This window comes from Falco cherrug, chromosome 3 (genome assembly GCF_023634085.1).
Source record: "Falco cherrug isolate bFalChe1 chromosome 3, bFalChe1.pri, whole genome shotgun sequence".
Taxonomy (NCBI): Eukaryota; Metazoa; Chordata; class Aves; order Falconiformes; family Falconidae; genus Falco; species Falco cherrug.
In genome coordinates, this window is record NC_073699.1 from 53,104,577 (window position 1) to 53,125,674 (window position 21,098).

At 40.8% G+C, this 21,098-nt stretch overlaps 1 protein-coding gene across 2 annotated transcripts in view; it reads left to right on the top strand.

The window, feature by feature from the left end:
- The first annotated feature begins 1,062 nt into the window (after positions 1-1,062).
- The window catches only part of LOC106631204 (ras-related protein Rab-10-like), a 31,224-nt gene continuing 11,188 nt past the window's right edge, over positions 1,063-21,098 (top strand). The window contains exons 1-4 of one of the 2 annotated variants that reach the window (XM_055705308.1): positions 1,063-1,345; positions 7,461-7,521; positions 8,583-8,721; positions 17,033-17,122. In XM_055705308.1, coding sequence (XP_055561283.1) covers positions 1,183-1,345; positions 7,461-7,521; positions 8,583-8,721; positions 17,033-17,122 — 453 coding nt within the window. In that variant the 5' untranslated portion in view covers positions 1,063-1,182. The remainder of the gene's footprint in view (positions 1,346-7,460; positions 7,522-8,582; positions 8,722-17,032; positions 17,123-21,098) is intronic. The other variant, XM_055705307.1, reaches the window with a different exon arrangement.

Below are 21,098 nucleotides of genomic sequence, written 5' to 3' on the forward strand. Positions count from 1 at the left end.
ATTTGTAAATGTCTGTTAGCACTTTTAATTCAAATACATCCCATTCCTAAATTTACAACACCGGACGAGTTCAATGTGCACATCAGCAAATGGCCAAGTGCCTTACAATTTGGATGATGTGGGATACTGGTAAAAACATTCCGACATACACTCTGCAAGTCTGCACTGAAGATATTTTATTATCTTTTTTTATTTTTTCTTTTTGTACATTACAGGTCACTTTGACTGTCAGATGAGAACGAATCAAAAGTGAAAAAGAGGAAGCTCTTAAAACTTACTTCCTCTGTCTGTAATGCTAGGAAGCAATGAGAAACCAGACTTTTATTCCTGTACTTCACAGGGGAAGCGTTACGGGGGTTGTGAAAGTTCCCTCTTTCCTCCCTGGAGATGAAACGTCATAAAAACCCCCGCATTTTTGCATAATTTCATAACCCTGATTCAGGGCAGTGGCTGAAGTGCGGCATGTGGAAGCCTGCGCAGGATCTGTAAGGGGTCTGATGTGGCCCCGCCACGCAGTGGGGTGGATGCTGCGTGCCAGCGGTGGTCACCTGAAGTGGCTGTCATCTGAAGTGGCTGTCATCTGAATGCAGCTGGTGGCCGCCAAGGGAGGGTGGGCGAGCACAGCCCGGCTGCAGTAGCCCCGGGGACCCGGCCACGGTGACTGCTCTGGGCTTGCTGCCGGCCACAGCATCGGCTTACAGCACCCCGCGTCAACCATTTCGGCCACAGTTTTTAACTTTTTAGCAAACACGGGGATCAAATAATTCAGAGCTTGGCCGGTTTCGTATTTTGTATAGCACGTGCGCAGATTTTTGGTTGGCGTAACGACGGCGACATTCAGCCACACTGGGGAAAAAAAAAAAAAAAAAGGCATTATTCTCCTAATTATTCTTCAAAACCGGTTTAGAGCACCGCCCCTCACCCCGCGCCCCCCTCACCCCGCGTCCCCGCAGCCCAGCACGCCGCGACAGCATCCGGGGCTCCGTGCGGCCCGCCCCACCTGTGCGGGGCGGGGGGCGGCGGCCCCGCCGGAGATGGCGCCCGGCCGGGCCCGGCCCCCCCGCACCGTGGGCGGGGGCGGTGCCCGCTCCCTCGCAGCTGGGCGGCCCGTGGCGCTGCCGCCCCCGCCCCGCTCCACCCCGGCCGAGCCCGGCCCGGGCCGGCCGGTGCTCGGCGCCCGCCATGGCGGGGCACGGGCAGGGCGGTGCGGGAAGGCCGGCGCTGCTGGTGAAAATCGTGATGGCCGGGGAGTCCTGCGTGGGGAAGACTTCCATCGTGCGGAGGTACACGGAGCCCGGCTCGCCGCCCGCCGGGGATTCCACCTCCTCCTACTTGGCCACGATCGGTGAGTGACCGCGGGCCGGCCCGCGGGCAGCCGCCCCCGCCGTCGCTGTCCCGCTGCCCCTGGCTGGCACCTGCCCGCGCCCCCCCGGCGCCCCCGCCGGCCCGCCGCCCCTCAGCGCCGCCGCCCGCACCCGCGGTGCCCGCCAGCCCGCCGCACGGCCTCCGCACGCCCGCCGCCACGCGGGGCCCGTCTCCCGGCGGCTGCGTGGGCACGGCCGCGCTGAGGGACTGGCGTGTGCCCCGCGGGGCCGGCGGTCGCCTGGCCGCCCGCTGCGCGCCCGCGCCTCGCCGCCCGCTCCCGGCTGCGCCTCCTGCCCGCAGGCCGCGGGCGCGCGTTTCCAGCGCAGCCTTCCCGGCGGCGGCAGCTCGGCGCTGCCGGTCTCGGAGCAGGCTCAGCGCCCTCGGTTACTGCTGCGTGGGTCCCGCCGCGACCGGCAACTTCAGCCTGTGCGGAGGTTTGACGGGGTGTCGGGAAACGCGTCACCCGGGCTCCGGAGCCGCTGCGTGCCGGCGGCTGCGCTGCCCTTGCTGTTTGTCTGGGACGTTCAGAACGATGTTAAACTTGGGAAGACAACTTGTTCCGAACTGTTTCTGGTTGCCCAAGTCTCCAGAGGGAGGCCCCGTTGCTGTACGCTGCCGTGGGTGCAGAGAAAACGGTGTCTGCCTCAGGGAGCTGTCAGACAGCAGCAGAACGCCCAGTTCATCTTTCATGCTAGAAAGGGATTTAACTTCGTGCTAATAACTTTAACTGTGTAAAGTCAAGGTATCGTCTACTGTAGGTGGCCACGTGCTGATGAGTAGAGGAGAGCCGCTGCCGCGATGGAAGCGATGAGCCGTGCCCCATCGGGGCGGCCCCTGTGCCGCACCACGGCGCTGCCTGCCCCGGGGCCGCAGGGCGCTCCCGCCGCGCTGTGCCAGCCCCACGGCGCGCTGTCTGAACACGTGTGCTGTGGTTTGGTTTGCTGCGGAGGTTTTGCCAATTTCTGATTGGGAAATTCAGATTTTTCAAAGTTTGCGCGTGTGTAAGAACTTTTTTTTCAATTTTTGTGCTGTTGAAGAGAGTGTTGAAGTATGCACGAGAAACTCTGTGTCCCTGCATTTGGAATATACATGGCTCTTACACGTTTTTCGGTGTGGGAGGAGTTGGCTTAACTGAATAAGTAACAGTAGCTGTGGCTGCAGCTGGTCCAGAGAATACTTGACGTTCACGAGATGACTTGACCTGCCCACATGACAATGGCTGAACTTGAACTGCTTTTTATTTTCTTGCCCATTCTTGCAAAGCAGCTTCTGAATCTGACAGGAGCAAAAAGGCAACCGGCAGTGAAGTTGTGAAATTGATCCTTGTAACAGGCAACTTGTTGCCAGTTTGGCAAGGAGTCCCAAAGAATGGTGGTGAAAATAAACATTGGTTTTGTTTATGTGTTTTATATTGGAACACAGATTCCTGACCCTGAGGTTATTATTTTGAGGTGCAATTTCTTTTGCTCTTAATTCAGTCCACGACAGAGTCAAAAACTCGTGTATGGTGACGATGCTAATATATATATATAATAATATATATTCCAAGTTGTGAGTTGAAATAGTTCAAGGAATAGTTAAGACAACAGTTTTGTTACAGTTACAGACTGAGATTAACCTTACTAGTTTTATTACTGTTCCTGAAACCTATTCTTGAGAGATTTAAAAACTTAAAACAGATATTTATCTGAAATGTAAATGAATCATCCAAGTGTGGTATTTATTGTTATCTGAATGTGATTTTAAAGTTACTTCTGAAATGCTGTGTTCCATTTAATTCTATTTTAGGAGGTACGTTAGAGCTTAGACTTTTAAAATGAATGGCGTTGTGAGTGATGGCTTCCCAAAGAGTAATGTTGCAAGTGGAAGTTTCTTTTTCATGAAACAGCTACAACCAAGAAAATGGCCTGTAGGTCGTAGCTCATAATGGTGTAAATGAAGAAGACACAATGTAATGGTTTTTCTGCTCATAATGTCTTCTTCTTCTTTGTTGACACCATAAAAAAATAAACAGCTGTTTTCATCCGAATGCCTGTTTCATGCAGGCTCAGTCAAATGATCCTTATCTGTCATGCAGCCTATTGAATGCTTACCTGATGTTAATTGATTTTTCACCCTACCTGTTCAGCTGTAACAGTTATTCGAGTAGATGGAAGACTATCCAGGCTGTGCAGTCTCGCCATCCAAGTTCCCTGACAAAATCATGCACCAGCATCTTCCTCAACGTCAAAAGGTTGTAGGCACAGAAGTTAAAAGGTTGTTGAAAGTCTTGTTTCTGCGTCATCATGAATCACAGGTTTGCGTTACTAGGGAAAATCCTAGCGTTACTGCAGGGGGAAAATAACCCCAAAGATTTTATAGTAGGCTTCAGTAGTGGTAAACTTCTCTAAAATGATGTATTGGGGGGGGGGAGGGCAAGAAAAAAAAATGCATCCACAGTACATTTTCATTTAAAGCTTTTTATGCAGCACTTAAATACTCAAGGCTGGGTGCCCTTCCTCCTTATCAGTTACACAGTTTAGGTAAACTATACCCAGTTATAGTTTTCTAATTAAACTTCTATGCATCGTAAGGTAGATGCATTGTATTATGAATAGACTATAAAGAAGAAATTTTTGTTTAAACAATGGCATTGCATATAAAGCTATAGAGAAGGTTTATGAACAAAAAAACCCCTTGTATACGAGTGAACAGGATTGTGATCTCACAGGATGTGAGGTTCTTACTTTGCTGTATTACAGTGGCTCTGGTCTGGCAGCATGCATGTTTTCTGTGAGAAACATTTCTGTAGAGGTGTGAATCCTCCCAAGTCTGTCATAGTTGAAAGTCGTGTAACTCCCGTTGTAGGACTTTTTTTAAAAAAAAGTTAACTTTATTTTGACATTTTCCTCAAAAGGAAACTTCCGCTTTTTAATGCCTACATTTACAAAAAGAAAAAAAAATTAAGAATGAAGTTGCAAATTCAGGTCATTTACACATCTGTTTCTAATGCACAATGAATAAGAGAACCAGCTCTGAAGTCTGTGTAGATTCCTTGATACTCGCTTCAGAAGGAAAGTAATGAACAGAAATGAACCATATTGAAGGTAAACATGTCCTGTGTTACAACACTTGTATTAATCCTCATCTTAATGTTCCTTGTTTTCTTTTTTACAAGGCTAGATTTTTTGTCACTTTTCTTTTCCTAACCATCTTATCCCATGAGTTGCTTTTCTTACCAAACCAGTAATTATCAGTGCTTGTGACTGCCCAGATACCACTCCAGATATTCCTTGACATGTACAGGAAAAGTCTGATTCAAGTAATGCACCAACAGCTAGTAAGGGTTAAGTATGTGTAGGAGTAAGAGGGTGTAAACTCAACCTGCAGCATCTGACTGGGTGCTTGCCCAGCCTGGGGATGGGAATTGATACCAGCTGCTGCCCTGTTCCCAGAGCACTTGCTGTGTGACGGTAAGTGGGCTAGGTAGAACCTGCACCTAGACATGTACCACCCTCTGTCCATGCTGTCACTGTTGCATGCTGCTAAGCTACACAAACTTGCATTTTCCCTGGATGAACATATTTTGTTAAGCCTTTTATATCAGGAACTTGCTAGCTGTATTGAGGTGAAAAGTGTGTTGTAATTTGCTTAGGCCGCTGCAGAAGACCTCTTTGAAGAGGACTTTTGCAGATGGCCAAAGGCTATTTATAGATACTGAGGGAAGAGTGGGGCAATTCACAGCTGAATTCCCCTGTGGCTGACTATTTTGATGCTGTTTAGACCTAATTGCCTTTAAGGTGCCTCAGTCCTAATATGGACATATTTATTAAATGGAATATAAAGAAAATAAATTATTCTCATGGCTATAAAACTTGGAAATAACAACTAGAGTTTGAACTTGTACCCAGCATACCCCTTCTTGGTTTTATTTGACAGCTTAAAAGAAGCAAGTACAAGCTGTAGCATTCAAATAACATTTATCTCAAGAGCAGTAATCAATGCTCGCTTTGTTTTGTTGATCATGTTGTATAATACATGGGCCTAAAAGCATCTGAAATCTGTGAGCTGTCTTTGGCATTGTATTTCTCATTTTTCTTTTCTGTCTTTCCAATTTGCTAAGTTTGCTGGAAATTTCATATAAAGACATGAGCAATTCATGCATGCAGAACATATTGACTTCTGTTTTTCACTAACATTCATTGACCTTCTATGTCAATAAATTTTGAAGTTGACTTAAGAAGTCAATAAGCCTTATTTTAATTTAGATTAAGTTTTAGTCTGATTCAGCACTCTGCTTCCCTTTTTATAAATAAAAAAATGCTTATAGCAATTTATTATTAAAATGTGTGTCAACTAAGAACTGTTTCCTATAGGTCTGGGAATCCCTGGCTGGATTATAATTTTTTGCTGTATTCCCAACACACAATTTGAAAGTGACTTTCCAGCCTCCCAGTGTGTACTGTGTCCCTCTCAACTACTCTAACATCAATTGTAGAATGTGATACAGATAATTAAACAAAACCAAGTGAATTTCAGGAGCAAATGTTTTCCATCACATTGGAATTTCAACTTACATGAGCAAATTTAACTTAAATTACATTTCCATCTGACATTATTAATTCCATCAAAGAAGCTTTTGTGTATTACTAACTACAGATACCAATTATATTATTTCATCTTTCCTTTCCGTTGGAGTTTCAATAAAAATTAATCAAGTGAAGGACATGATTATCATAATAATTTTAAAAATCTACTTAAACTTTTTTACCACATACACACAAAAATGTTAATAGCATTGGAATCACGTGTGTGAGAGTGTACTTGTCAAAGTTCTGTGCACCATACATCCATCGGTAAAAGGGAAGGGAGCATCTCCTCTACTGCATTTTTGGTTTACTGCCATGGATGCTTTCCTTTAGCAGACAGGTTCTTGCAAAAATCAGTGCAGTGGTATTAACTTAAAATTTTTGTGCTTTTTCAATCTGTTTAGTTCTTTCAGATGACATTACTACTAGTGAAAAGTCACTCTGAAGTCATGTTAAGTAGCCATATTTTGACCTTACGGAATTTTGACCATGCAGTATGGCCAGCTATTGCAGTGTCACCTTAACTTCACTTCATATAATTGACCAAAATAGCCTTATTGTTTTTCAGTGGGGGAAAAAAAAGGAGCAGAGAAATGACTAAACAGTATTTTGGATTTCAGCAATAACGTAATTGGGGAAAAAAATGGCTAACTGTGAGGAAATGCATCACTCTAAACCAGCAGCTGATAGCTGGCAGGTACTATTATTAAGATTGAGGCTTCAACAACCCATAAATCCAGGTATCGTATACCACATTTGGAGTACTGATTTGATAATATAATAAAGGAAAACACTATAAATTGTAGGGAAAAGTATATTTGAGGAAAGATCTGTAGTGTATGTAGAGACAACATTCTGCACTGATTTTAAGTGCTAATGCTTGATTTCATCATTAGTACTCTGGATCTGGGATACACAATGATTAAGGCTGTAGACAATCCTCTTCATTTTGAATGAAATCCGGTGTATGTTCTAGTACAGCTAATTCCTATTCCTGTTCATATAACCTAGATATCTAGATATCTCTTTTTTTTTTTTTTTTTTTTTAACTTTTAGGGATTTGGAAGTAAGGACAGGAAAATGGTGGTGTGCCTGTAAACAGTTTTGTGACATCTCTATCTCCCCATTCATTGTCACACTGTTGTGATGAAACTGGAAACAACTGAAATCACCAATATATTTGCCAAGTATTCTTGTGCATAGGCCATGAAACTGCTGTCATGTCACTTGCCTATTCATGGAGATACCTACATGTAATTTCAGAGTATCTGCACCTTCACTTTGACTTGCCCCTCCATTGCTTTGTATTGGCATTGCTTTGTATTGTATTTGTGTAATGTATTGGCACATAGTTCTTTTCATCATTGAATAATTTCCTTTTACAACTCCAGTTTTGAATCTGTATTCTTTGTTTGATATAGTTCCTTTTCATTTTCTGTTCAAAATTGCATGAGAGCTAAGAAACAGTCTTCAAAGGGAATCTTATGTTATTATGAGAAATGTTACAGATTTTCTTCTTTCTTCTAGGCATTGATTTTAAAGTAAAGCCAGTAACATTTAATGATACGAGAGTGAAACTTCAAATATGGTAAGTTTTAATTTATATCACAAATGAGAACCAGCTAAATTACATTACAGCATGAAAAATCTCATCTGCTGTTAATTGCGTGTCTTCCTAAAGTTCAATTGTTCCTACTAGGTCATTTTAAAATTTGAATTTGGCCTAGGGGAGCATATTTTTTGTAGCAACTAATGGAAGTTAAAAAAAGAGTTGTTGTTAAGTTGCTTTAACAATAACGCTTGCAGCGTACAAACAGTGCAGATCTACGATCCATATTAAGTATATTTAATTGCATAGAGTTACAATCTATATACAATCTAAATAGAAGTTACAAAACAAGAAAATTCTACATTTCATTACCCATCAAATGCACATTCAAAAAGGTCACTGAGGGACAGCTAGTAAGATGAATCTTTGGGAGCTTACACTCTGGTTTTTGATTTTGAAGTTACTTCTAAAGGCTGTATAGGCTACTGACAGCCATCTCTCCAGGCATCCAGTACTGGAGGTTGTCTATATTTACCAGTATTTAACCTCAAGGAGTAACTCTGTACAGGAATTATCTGACTAGTATTAGACCTGCTTCATACAAAAGTCTTGGAGGCTTGTTTACAGCTTCTTTAAGGCATAATTATGTGTAGGAATTTCTGCATCCCGTTGTTTTATAGCTTTTTCCCAAAACCATCTTACTGTCTGTGTCACAGTTTACAAAGGACTTGTCAGAATATGGAGTGTCATCTGACTCCTGCAGTGCTTGTACTCCAGATTTATTTTTTTATCACCTGAGTTATATTTGTCTTAATGATTATAGTGGGCATGTGGTGGGCTTGAAGTTACACTCAGACTTCAACCACTGGTTTAGCTTCCCTAGTGGGGCTGTATTATTCAGAATAAATTTCCAGTGTATTTCTTTCACTGCTGTATCTGGCACCCAGATTTTCTCTCATCCTTATATTTTCTTGTTCCTTTCATTAGGATACACCATTCAGAATTTGAACAATACTCCTTAAAACAAGTGGGTTTTGTTGGGGATTCTGCAGTCTGATCATCTTTTGTTTGTGTGTGTGATTTCTTACAATTTCTTTCAGGGATACTGCTGGCCAGGAACGATTCCATACACTTAGTACTAGCTATTTTCGTGGTGCTCAAGGCTTTGTTCTTGTATATGACATCACAAATCTGGACAGTTTTCAAAGTATAACAAGCTGGATGAAAGACATCCATGAGGTAAATATATCTAACAGTGGTTGATCTCTTTAATGAAGGTAGTTAACAAGTTACTGCAGTTAAATGGTTTAAATGACTGCGTGAGAGATATTGTTGTTACTTGGGCTGTATGTTTCTAACCAGAATTTCTTACATTGAACTCAGCACACAGTATGATAGTAGGATTATTGTTATGTGAAACTGGAGTACAGTGTAGGTTATCCAGGACAAGCCTATGGTGATGCAGAAGTGTTTTCTGAAGTACTTTTAAAACATAGCTTCCAATCTGGTTTTGTACATGATGGGTTATGGTGCTTTTGTCACTGATGTGGCTATGCACAAGCCAGTCTCTGTGAGCTCATCCCAGGATTTTAATTAGCTTCCATGTCAAAATTCCATATCATAGCCAGTGATTTCACTTTCCTAATTTCATTACTTCAGTGTAGTTACCTCATCCCAGGAATCAAAAGGAACAAATAAAATGAAACATCCTTTGTCCTCGGTGGATATTTGAGAGGATGATTTCAAGACAGGGGAACTGGAGGAGGAAAAGGAGAATCCCTTTTTGGTGGCAGCGAGCTGTTGGGTTAGCTCAGCTGCTTGTGGTACTGCAGCTAGAAACACGTGTCTTCATGTGACATGGGAAGTGATTCAGCAGCACGTGGCTGCCAGACGGAGAGCGTGTTCCCACCTCCCTTCCTGCTCCTGAATGCTGGCTCCCACTGTGCTGCTGCTGGAGGTGCTTGTTGGAGCTCTCAGAGGTTCACTCTGACTTTCTAATGTGGTAGCAAACTAATACAGCAAAACCATTTGGATGGTTTTCTGCTCCATCACTGAGTTTCAGAGGTTCATAGAAAGGTCTGACAGTTACTGGAATTGGTGCAAGTAAGCAGGTAGGAGTAGGAATGTCAGGAGAAGAACGTGTGGAAACAGTGTGAGGGAGGAACCAGAGAGGGAGGAGTGGACAAAGCCCTTAGATAGCAGATCATTCAGCTGCCTGTAACCTTGTTCCCTGAGTCTTTATTGCTGGGTCTCTCTTGGTGTGTTTGCTGTTAGGTAGAGGCAGGTCAGTTTTAGAATAGGTAGTTCAGCTGGAAGGGACCTATAACAATCGTCTAGGCGCCTGACCAAAAGTTAAAGGTCGTTATTAAGGTCCGAATGCCTCTTAAACACTGACAGGGCATTGACCACCTCTCTAGGGAGCCTGTTCCAGTGTTTGACCATGCTCTTGGTAAAGAAATGCTCCCTAATGTCCAGTCTAAACATCCGCTGGTGCAGCTTTGAGCCATTCCTGTATGTCCTATTGCTGGGTACCAGGAAGAAGAGATAAGCACCACCCACTCCACTTCCCCTTTTCATGAAGTTATAGAGAGCAATGAGATTCCCCTAAGCAGTAGCATGGATGTTTGTAGTTAGCATACTTGTGTAAGTTAGTGTGCTTGTGTACGAGTCAAAGTGAAGTGGTGGTTTTTGTTAATTAAAATCAAGTAACCATTCAGGCAGTTTTTGTAATACTCTGTGAACTGGTAGGAATGTGGTATGATGGATGGGAGAGTTCGTCTTGAGAAAGCAGGCTCAAAATAAAACCATCCAACACATCCTTTTCACTCTTCACAGCTTCAGTATATGGATGAATAATGAACTACACGTGGTCGTATATCCAATAATATATACATAGGCTATCTTACACTCTTGGTAAAACATTACCTCAGTATTAAGAACGTTACTATGGTGACCTAGTATGTCATTATCCTTGGCCTTAGAGTCATCTTAAAAGTCTTAGTAGCAACAGAGCCAAACTTCAGTAATGTGTGACAAAGGAGATTTGACTTCCTGGCTTGTCTGCACGCGCTTCAAACTAACACCCGTGTTTTATTACTTCATTAATAAAAGCATGCGCCCTTCTACTGTTAGGCAAACCAACAAAAGTCCTAGCCAGACATGCCAGTGGTGGTAAAATTTCACAATTAGGTAAGATTTAACTCAGCACATGGTATGATAGTAGGTTTACCGTTCCCTGAAGCTGAAAATGCAGATAATCCATATATATCCATTTTTATATATATCTATATATGCATTATTTATCTATCCATATGCATAAATTTATATATAAAATACAGATCTGTCTTCACACTGCCTCCAAAGGGGTTATTTTTTCCTGTCATCTTTAACTAGATAAACAGGATGGTTGATTCAGTGGGCTAAAAAGCACAACCATAACCACAAAGAAAGTATCAGGACTGTATGGCTAGGATGAAGGCAAGGATGGGACAAGCTCTAGTAGCCGCCATACAGGCTTAGATCTGCTTAAGTCAATCAGGAAATCACACCTGCACAAACCTGCTTTCTGTTCGTGACACATAAAAGCTTTTGTGTAAACAAGCTCAAGCTATTAATATTTAGACTGTTTAATCTTAAATCCTGAAGGTACTTTGTTAGTTTAAAATTTTAAAGAATGGAAAAATACTCAATTTAAAACAATTTCTGGGAATGTAAATTGCATGATTGATTGTACCAATCTGAACGTAGCAATTAGTGAGTGTTGTAATAGAGCTAGATAATAATAAAAAATTTAATTCAGTCCTAGTGGGATATCAATTTCTGAAGTGTCTTGGTGAAAATATATGGGGCCATTCACTGCAAAATAAGTGTTTTTAAGCAATAACTGTTAAAACACAGGGCATTTCATGAAAATTAATTACTGGAGGTTGGTGACATTCCCTACATTTGCTTTGGTCTGTGAATGCAAACTAGTATTTAATTTCCCGCAAATAAATGCCCAGTGTCAAAGTGGCTGTTGTTACAGCACCCTTTAAGATGCGCAAGGGTAGAAAAATTAAATAAAATTTTAAAAGGGAAACAGATTCAGGTTTCAGTAAGCACCAGACTAACAGGTAATGTGAAGCTTGCACCTGAACCATTCAAACAGGATTTTTTGAGAAAATTCAGTTACCACATTTCTTAATTCTTTGTACATAGAGACTTTAAAGAGAAAGTTTTCTAAAAAATCTGTTCAGTGTGCTAAGCCATTTTTGCAACAGTTGAAAATAACAATCTAAGCAATTTTGCATTCCTAAAAACTCCATTGATTTTATGAAAACTGGCCAGTCAGTGCTATTTCAATCGGATTACCAGTAATGTTCTTATTGTATTTCAATTATTTTAAGCGTGGAATACAGCAACTTTCCTGTTAAAAATGAATTACTGTTCAAGGGAGTTCAAGACACGAATATGCTGCCATATCTGTACTGTTGTAAAATTTGTATCCACAACTAGAGGAAACTAAGTAACATGACTGTACTTAAAAAGCTAACTAGAAAAATATACTCACAGATTAATATCTTAGGACATTATTGGCAAATCCAATACAGGTATATTGGATTTGTAATGTACTCATTAGGAGCATAATAATTGCAGGGAAATTACTTTAGAATCTGGAACGATTCTTTATTTGTAGGATCGCGGGTCATGTCCAATTTATTAAGGTGTTCCTCTTGTCCGCTGACATAGTTTCTTGCTACTGTATGCAGCTGTTTTAAAAAGCTGATTCTGTTTGGCCTTTAAAAATTAAATACAAGTAACCATGTATCAAATCCATTTGCAGAAAACATTTATTTCAGGATGTTTTGAACAAGGTTCCAGCTAACATATTGGCAAAAAGTTCCTTACAGTAGTGGTCAAATGCTCAAACAGATGCCCAGAGAGGATCTGGAGATACTTGAAACTCGGTTCAACTAGGCCTTGAGCAATCTGACTTGATTTTGAAGTTGGCCCATCTTGAAGCAGGGGGTTAGACCAATGACTTCCAGAAGTCCTTGCCAATCTAAATGACTTCATGACTCACATATAGCATCGGAGTCTCCAAAAGCTTTTGATGTAGATGGTAGGTCCTAGTTGCCTTTTAAACACATTGGACTCATTTTCATTGTGCCAGTCTCCTGGTGTGGCTGTGAAGGTGGCATTATCAGTTTCTAGCAATTACCTGTGTGCTAGCAGGGAATTTCCAGCACACAAGTTTCTGCAAGGAGAAGATAAATTCATTTTCTCATGCAGTAGCAAGGCTTGGTGACATAATTTAGTGTTCTTGGAATGCATTAGCTTTCTATTTGTGCTACCTGAAGAAGCGACCCTTCAACCAAGGATATGAAATGTATGGGTATGTTGGGTTACTGCCATTTTTGCATAGTGCCTTTTTTCGGTTCTGTTCATTTGATGCATATGAGAGTTGGGATACTGGACTGTCTTTTAGTGTTTCTGTATCATACTTAAATAAAAACAGCACAGCAATCTGCTTTGCAGTTAGTTCAAATTAGTAAAGTTTAACTTCAAACTTTTCTGAGTTTTACTTCGTCAGATGGGAAAGCTTGTCAAAAGGCTCAGATTGTTCCAATTCATAGATGGGTTTGTTGTTGTAGCTCTGATTAGAACTGAAAATCCTTGTTCTTGTTGCTTTACTAAATTGATTTATCTCTAATTCCAGATTGGTTGCAGGACAAATTGGTTTATATCTAGTTGCATCTAAGTTTGCTAATAGACAAACAAATTTCATCATTTGTTTACTTCCACTGAAATCCTGGAAACTAGGCATTTATTACTGAGGCCATAAGGTGGCACTTAGAAAAATACATGGAAAGAGATTATGTATGGGAATCATAATAGGAACATTGCCATGTGGTGCTGTCAGAGAGACTGTGAGGACAACGTATACCTAACAAATTACTCTTCATTAATACAAAAGATAAGTTTCTAGGGTCATTGTCTAGCGAGTAGGAAGAAGAAACACTCCAGCTTTATGGCCTTCCCCAGCTCTGCCTTCATCTTGCTGTGCGACTGTGTGTATCCTCTTCAGATTTGAAAAATTACATTAATGATACATGTCTTTCTCAAATACAAATACTGTGGTGTATTTAATCAGGTATGGATTTTCAATTTCACTGTTTGGACCTACAAAGAAACTTCTGTTCCCTTTTCAAGCTGTAATCAATGAGTACCCAAATCATGCAGCCCTGCATAGCTGTGCCCTCGAAATGTGGTGGAGGGACAGGGTGGTGATTCTGTAGGATCCATCACTGGACAGACAGCTTCATACAACAAGGAGTGTGGATGAGCTGGTAATTACAGTCAGTTTGCTGCAGGGGAGGCTGAGGCCAGCCGTTCATGGTAGGGTCTGTGCTCACCCTTTAAAAAGTGAAGGGATAGTTTCTTCCAATTACAGGTAAGTACAAATGTGATGTAGTTCTCTTCCAGCAAAGGTGTCTGTGCTACTTTTGATACTCACATGAATTCACAGCACCTTTTTGAAATAGTTTCCCTGCAAAATGAGAACAACTGCAGAAAAAAAGACCTAAAAATTGAAAAAAATCCAAATTACATACAAAAGGGATGAGCGAGATATTTTCCCTTTTGCATTTTTGATTTCTGTTAATAGCCACATAGTGAAGCAGTAAGTTGGTTATTTACCTGGTTGGCTGCACAGGCTCGGTGAAGGTTGAGCAGTACGGTGATTAGTGAAGAACATGAATGGATGGCGCCTATCAGAGTAGGCTGCTGAAGCGCACCATGGTACTGTGGTGCACGAGTCCAGTGTTACCTGTCCGGTCCATGGCACTGCTGCATTTGAGGCTCTGGCCCTGCTCAGTCGTGTGGCCACCAGGCATGGCAGCCTGGCTCCCACGGCTCCCAGATGCAGCTGCTGGGAAATCCCTTTGCCAAAACCTGGTGAGTCCAAGCTCTGTCGGATGCTTCGAAAAACTTGGTCAGTCTCAAAAAATCTCTCTGCTCCAATTTTCTGAGAGAAATACAGTGCTGATACTTGCTTTTGGGGCATTGTAAAAAATATAGGCTAGGTTTTCTACAAATTGAGATTATTTTAAGTTTCAGTAAGATGTGACACTTGAAATTTAAAACCAGAAGAAAAACTGGAGAAAGTGAAGCAAAGATCTGGATGTATTTTTGAGATACCAAGAGAAAGCGCCCTTTTTTTTTTCTTTTTTGGTTTTTTTTTTTGGTTTTTAATTTCCGGAAATAAAACCTTTTTGCCTTGATGAAATTGATGAAACTTTAATAGTATTTTTCCATGACACGGAAAAAAAGTTTTCCTGACTGTATTAGCTTAGTCAATGCTGACTTGCGTAATAGCATCTTAACAACTGTGAAATAACCATCCTCTTTAGCTATACATTTTGCATTTGGAAAGCTTATTCCTGAGCTATAAATGGGATGAAAATACACAGTGAGCTTTTGGAAGCACTAGAGAGCCATATTTTTGGCCAATTCAAATCAATGTACCTCTGCAGGGTTTATGCCAACTGAGCACTGAGTCAAACTTCTGCCTAGTCATATTGACTTAATTTTTTAAGACTTCATCTACATAATCAGTTTTCAGAATTTTAAAATGGATGTCATTTTGGTGTACAGTCTTTAGTTTTCTAAAAGCAAGAAACTGCAAGATACCATCTTTAAAAAAGGAGTACTTCCAGTGCTTTGGTGGAGGATCCAGTCAAAGTGAAGATACATTACTGCATTATATTGATGTTGCTGAAATAAATACTTAAGTGATTGGTGATACAGATAAATACTTATTGAAAGGCCTGGTACTCCTAACCTCCTTTAAATTTTGTTCTTATTTAAAACTGTTTAGAAAGAACATTTCTACTGCAAAAATGTGTACTGTTTGTACAGAAATAAAGTTACAGAATGAATGTGATGGTTTTGTACATACGGTATGTGAGTATTTCCCTTTGACTTTTTACTTCAGAGTGAAGTCAAATGTCACTTGTAAAACGTTCAGCTACATAACAGTCTTCTTACAAATAAAAAGCTGATTATGTGGTGAGATTGAATTGTCTGTTTACCCTATTTTAGGGACTGATGTATGTGTTTTTATGTAGGAGGGCCATTGACCTTAGTGAGTAAAGCTCCAGGGCATTCTGAAACAGCCAACATTTTGGTCTATTAATCCAGGTTAGATTGATTCATTATTTTAGGCCTGTACTTTGTACTCTTGTGTTAAGCTTACTTCATTTTAATACTGCATTATCCTGAACATCAGCTGTGGGTATGAAATAAGATTAGCTGACTCAAAAATGAGAGTAGATTAAAAAAGATGAAATAGTGTTCCGTAATAATAAATTGTGCCTACTGCTGTACTCTTGAGATGAGGCAACTTAGCTGTAGAAGTGCAAATAGACTGAAAATAATGATTCTCTTATCCTTTAATGAAGAGAGGTTTTTCTTTGCATTTCTCTGAAGGGAGGGACATGTCCATGTGTATGAGTGCTGGGGAAGCGGATTGTGCCTAATTTTGTTTTATGGCAATGTTATAAAAATTAAGACTTCGACAGAGATCAGAGTCCTTGTAGAGAGCGCCCTTGTAGATAGCACCCTTGCAGGAAGATCTTCAGGCTTTTTGAATCATCAGAGAAGCTGTGTGAACATGTACTTTCAAAATATAACCTATGGGATCAAACTATGTTAGCTTTAATTGTTTCTAGGTTGAGACTCTCAGCTTCCTCCATGGAAGCACCAAAAGTGGTTTTAAATATTACGATTTTCACAACAAATGTCAGTTTTCAAATTCCACATGCTGTTGTAGAACTGTTCCCTTTCCTTTTCATTATTCCAGTCATGTATAGTTACGATGGCTTATCTTAAAATAACACTGATGTAAAGCACCCAGTGCATTTCACAGTCATCATGTATGTAGCTGTATTAGTGGAATGAAGGATGGAGACAAGGTCAAAAAGCTAGGTTTTTCTTCCTTTTCAAATCAATGAGGGTTTAAAATTTTACTTCATTAAAAATCTATCGCCTTCTTCCAAGTGTCTTGGAGTAATCAAACTTTTATGTTGAGTTTGAAACTTTGAATGTAATTTTACTGTCTGTGTGCAAAAGTGAAGCACAGAGAAGTGCTCTTTCAGGTACAGCAAAATCCTTCCTTTTTACTTGTGAGTGCTGGATATAGTCCTGACTCATGCTAATCCATGAACCCATTACTTTAGGGAGGGCAGCGTCTGTGAATTCAGGGCATTTCCAGTCACTTTAAAGCTTCAAGATGGAGCATTCATCACAAGATGGTGCCCATGCACCATATACTTTATGCCTTATGAAAAGGGTTAGAAATTATCCCTGGTACTTGCAAGTGGCTTTTTTCTGCTCTTTGCAATCTTGCTGTTTTCCTCCAGATCCCAGTAACTGATGGAAAATACTTCCACATATGAAAAGGTTGGGGCAGAATTTAGCCTTTACTGTCAAGGAAATAAAGTGTTGAAGGCTGGTGTGAGCAGAAGGTGAAGGGCTTTTGTTGTTACTTATTAATGCTCTTCTCTTTTAGAAAGCAGGTGATGAAGTGGACGTAATACTGTTGGGCAACAAGTGTGACAAGGAGTCAGAACGTGCAGTTCCAAAACAGAAAGGAGAAAAGGTATCACTGGTACTTTATTTGGGTTCTCCTCAGTATCTTAGTATGCAACTGTGACCTGTTACACTGAAAGTGGTAAAAAGCTCCTGAAATCCAAAAATTCTATTAAGAGTTGCTCCAGAAGAACACCTGTGGAGTTCTGGGGTGTTTGGTGTTGGGTTTTTTTTTTTTTAATATATGAGCAGAAATATATTAAGTTACTCCTAGCTGATTTGTTTAGAATATTGGTTTTTATTTCAAAGGTTAAAATGTACTTTAAATGTTTTAGGTGTTACAATAGTAATTGTATATTTTGAATTAAAAATAAAAATATTTTAGGGTCTGCATTCTCAGAGTGCTGTTGTAATGTGGAATACTAAAATGCATAATACATTTTGCATAATTTTTCTGGTATCACCCATCTGATTTTTTTGCTACAAGCTTGACAATAAAGAACAATTCTAGCAGCCTGTGTATAGTGATCTGCATCGTCCATGAATAGCCTTAAGTAATACTTGGCAGATATGTTTAGGGAATATCCAGCTTCCGTGGTCTAACTCTGTGTGTGTCATAAAGCTGAGACTACAGGAGAATTTATACCTGCTGACCATGTGTAGGGGAAGAGCAGGTGTTAAGTGGGGAGTGCTGTTTTAAAGGTGATGGCAAATTACTGTCACTGAGAGCTAATGAGGAAATCCAGGACCCGTGCTATGGCAGAAGAAATGGTGATACTGGCTAAATGTGCCTATATACCAGTAAATTTTGCAACTGCAGACTGTATGCATCTGTCTGGAACTTGGAATGAGCCCTTCTGGCATGCTTTCAGGCATGGTAAGTCAGGCAGGACATACTGTGTTTGAAGTAACAAACACTGATAATTTCTTGTCAAGTATATATCACACATTAGGGAAGTTTGAAAAATAGCATCACCTTTTCAAGAGCATTACAAATAGGAACTTTTGAAAGTTCAGTGTTTGTATGCGAGACACAAGCAGTAAGGTTGCTGAAGAATACATGTATACTCTCAAAGAATGCAGTCAGAAATCTAGTCACTGGATGCATGTGCACAAGAGGGCAGTAGCAGGGTTTTGCGTATGGTATTAACCGTGACATTTTCTGACTCCTGTGTACTTAACCATACAATCAGTTTCTCTTAATGTAGTGTTTTTTTCAGAAACAAATCATTACCTCCTCACCAATAGGTCTCCTTTCTAGATTTGTCTCGTTTTTTGAGGCAAGGCAACTCTTCAGTTATACTATTTCTTCCTTTAGTGTGATTTACAAATGCTAAAGTCTGACTGAACCAGATGGAGAAAGATTCCATTAGCAGAGAGAGAGACTAGTTGTCCTCTCGCTCCAAAGAAGAAAATGCCCTTATTAAGAGGGGAAAATAGTTTAATACTAACTCTACCACATAATAATTCATACTTAAATATTTTGTATTACCCTATGAGTATAAGCTGTAAGTATTGTTCTGTTCAGAGTCTTACAGGGAAGAACGCTAGATTCCTTGGGAATCTTACCATCTATGTTGGCATTTCTGTAACAACCTGTCATAACTGAATGGCCATCATGCCACTTCATAGACTAATTTAATGCTGAGAAATGTTTTTTTTTCTTTTGTAATTGTATAATTTTGACCACTCAAAAATTGAAAGTTTTATTTCAACACACTGAAGTATTTTCTTGTATTAATAGCTTTTTATTCGTTTTGACAAACGTTTGAACTCAACCTTCTTGGTCTCCTCCATCCTCCCCGCCCCACCTCCCCCCCCAACATTACCTTTTTCTCCAAAAAATGAATAAAAATATTGAAGATTATATGACTTGGTAGAATGTGGCCATTTTTCTCCTTTCAGATCTTTATAACAGAAAAAGCCAAGTAAAATACTCTTTCTGGTTTGGGTTTTTTTTTGCTTTTGCTTGTCTTCATGTGCCTGACTTCAAAGCTGATTTTACAGGTACAATACAAATGAAAAAAAAAAAAAACCAAAAACATTCTTCACAGTTCTAGGAGTATTTCAGACACATCTTTCTGATTCAGCACTAAAAAATCATAGCAGCACTTTGCTAGGAAGCGGTATATTTTAAGTTAAAAGAAATGAACAATTGTAATTACATTTTACCTTGGAAGAGATACTGGCATTACTTATTTTGTTATTGTAAGAGCTTATTTCACTCAAGATCTCTAAACTGTTGTCAAGGATAACATAAAATAACATTTCCCAGCAGCATAATTCCCATAGGTTTGTAAATGTATTTAGGTATTTTATTTATGCATCTATTCAAGAGATGCTCCCAAAGGCAACAAAAAGTAGTTCTTTGAATGTGCCTTTCCAGTTTCTTTAGAAGAGGGAGTAGCCAAAGCTGTCTTCATACTTCCAACTGCTTTAACACTGAACTGTTGGGGTTCTTTTCCATCTCTTTAGAGGACTTGCTTGCCACAGTACTTAGCAGTATGCAAGGTGAATTCAAATAATACATGCATTAATCTTCTCTGACCAATATTGTGCACACACAGAGAATATGGGGGTGCATTGATAGGTGTAGTAGGCAATATAGTAACATGATACAGAGAGGAGGCTGAAGTACTCAAGTTCTTTTTATTTTATTTTATTTTTATTTTGCATTGGTCTTCACAGATGGAGCTTGCTCCCAGACCTCTGCATGTACTGTTACGGTTCAGGAAGGAGCAGGTCAGTCAGCAGTGGGGAAGCACTGGATTAGGAACTGCTTAGGAAAGTTGGATGCATCCACAGACACGATGAAGTTCACCCACTTGTGCTGAAAGAGCTGGTCAGGGTGAGTGGGGCCACTGTCAGTGAACTCTGAAAAATCATGGTGGTTGGGAGAGGTCCCTGTTGACAAGAAAGATGCCAGCATGAGACCTATCTTTAAAAAAGGCAAGGAAGAGGGTTCAGGGAACTGTCAGGGGACAGGTTCAGTCAGCCTTTCTTTAGTCAGTGGAAGGATCATGGAGCGTATTGTCATAAAATCCTTTTCCAAGGAAGTAAAGGACACAAAGATGATCTGGAATGGTCAGCGGATGACAAATTGTGCCTTACCACCCTGGTTGCCTTCTATTGATGCCAGGAAATGACTGTGCGAACAAGGGAATAGCAGTGGTTATGACATATCTTGAATTTAATAAGGCTTTTGTCACCCTCCCATGGCATCCTCACTTGGAAGCTGGGAAGTGTGGCCTGGACAGGTGGACCATTAGGTGGACTGAAAATCAGCTGCACTACCAGAGGCAACGGACAGCAGTTGAAGGCTGTGTGTCTAGTTGGTAATTATGGGCAGAGTACATTGGGTGTCTAGAGGGGCTCACATTCAACATACATCAGTGATCTGGCTGACGATACAAGGAGATTTGCATGTGATGTGAGGTTGAAGGGTGTGACTGGCACACCAAATAGGAGAAAACCAGTTCTGTGGGACCTTGATAAACTTGAGAACTGAGCCAATAGAAACATCATGAAATGCATTAAGAAGTGCAGAGATTTACACCTGGAATGGAATAATCCCAGGCATGAGTCAGTGCCCTGCTGCAGAGCATTTGGTGGGTTACAGTGAACACCAGCTTGAATATAAGGCAATGGTGTTCTCTCATCGCTTAAAAGCATGCTGGGCTGCATTGGGACGATAATGGATGCTGGTGAGATCTGGTGAGATTATTAGCCCCCCCCCTATTTAATGCTGGCAAGGCCACTTGGAATATTATGTCCAGCTTTGGCTCCCCCATTTGAAGAAGAGTGTTGAGAAACTGCAGAGGGTCCAGCAGACAGCTAGCTACAAAGATGATTGGGGTCTGGTACCTGTAATCCACGAGGAGAACTGAGGGAGCTGGGTAAAGAGGTGGCTAAGGAGCAGTTACTGGTCCACAGCAATTGAAGTGTGGTTAGAGGAGTGACAGAAATAGAGACAGGCAATAAACCCAGGGGCAGTCCTGCTTGGGAGGTTCAGGCTGGAAATAAGGAGAACCAGCTGCACTAGAAGG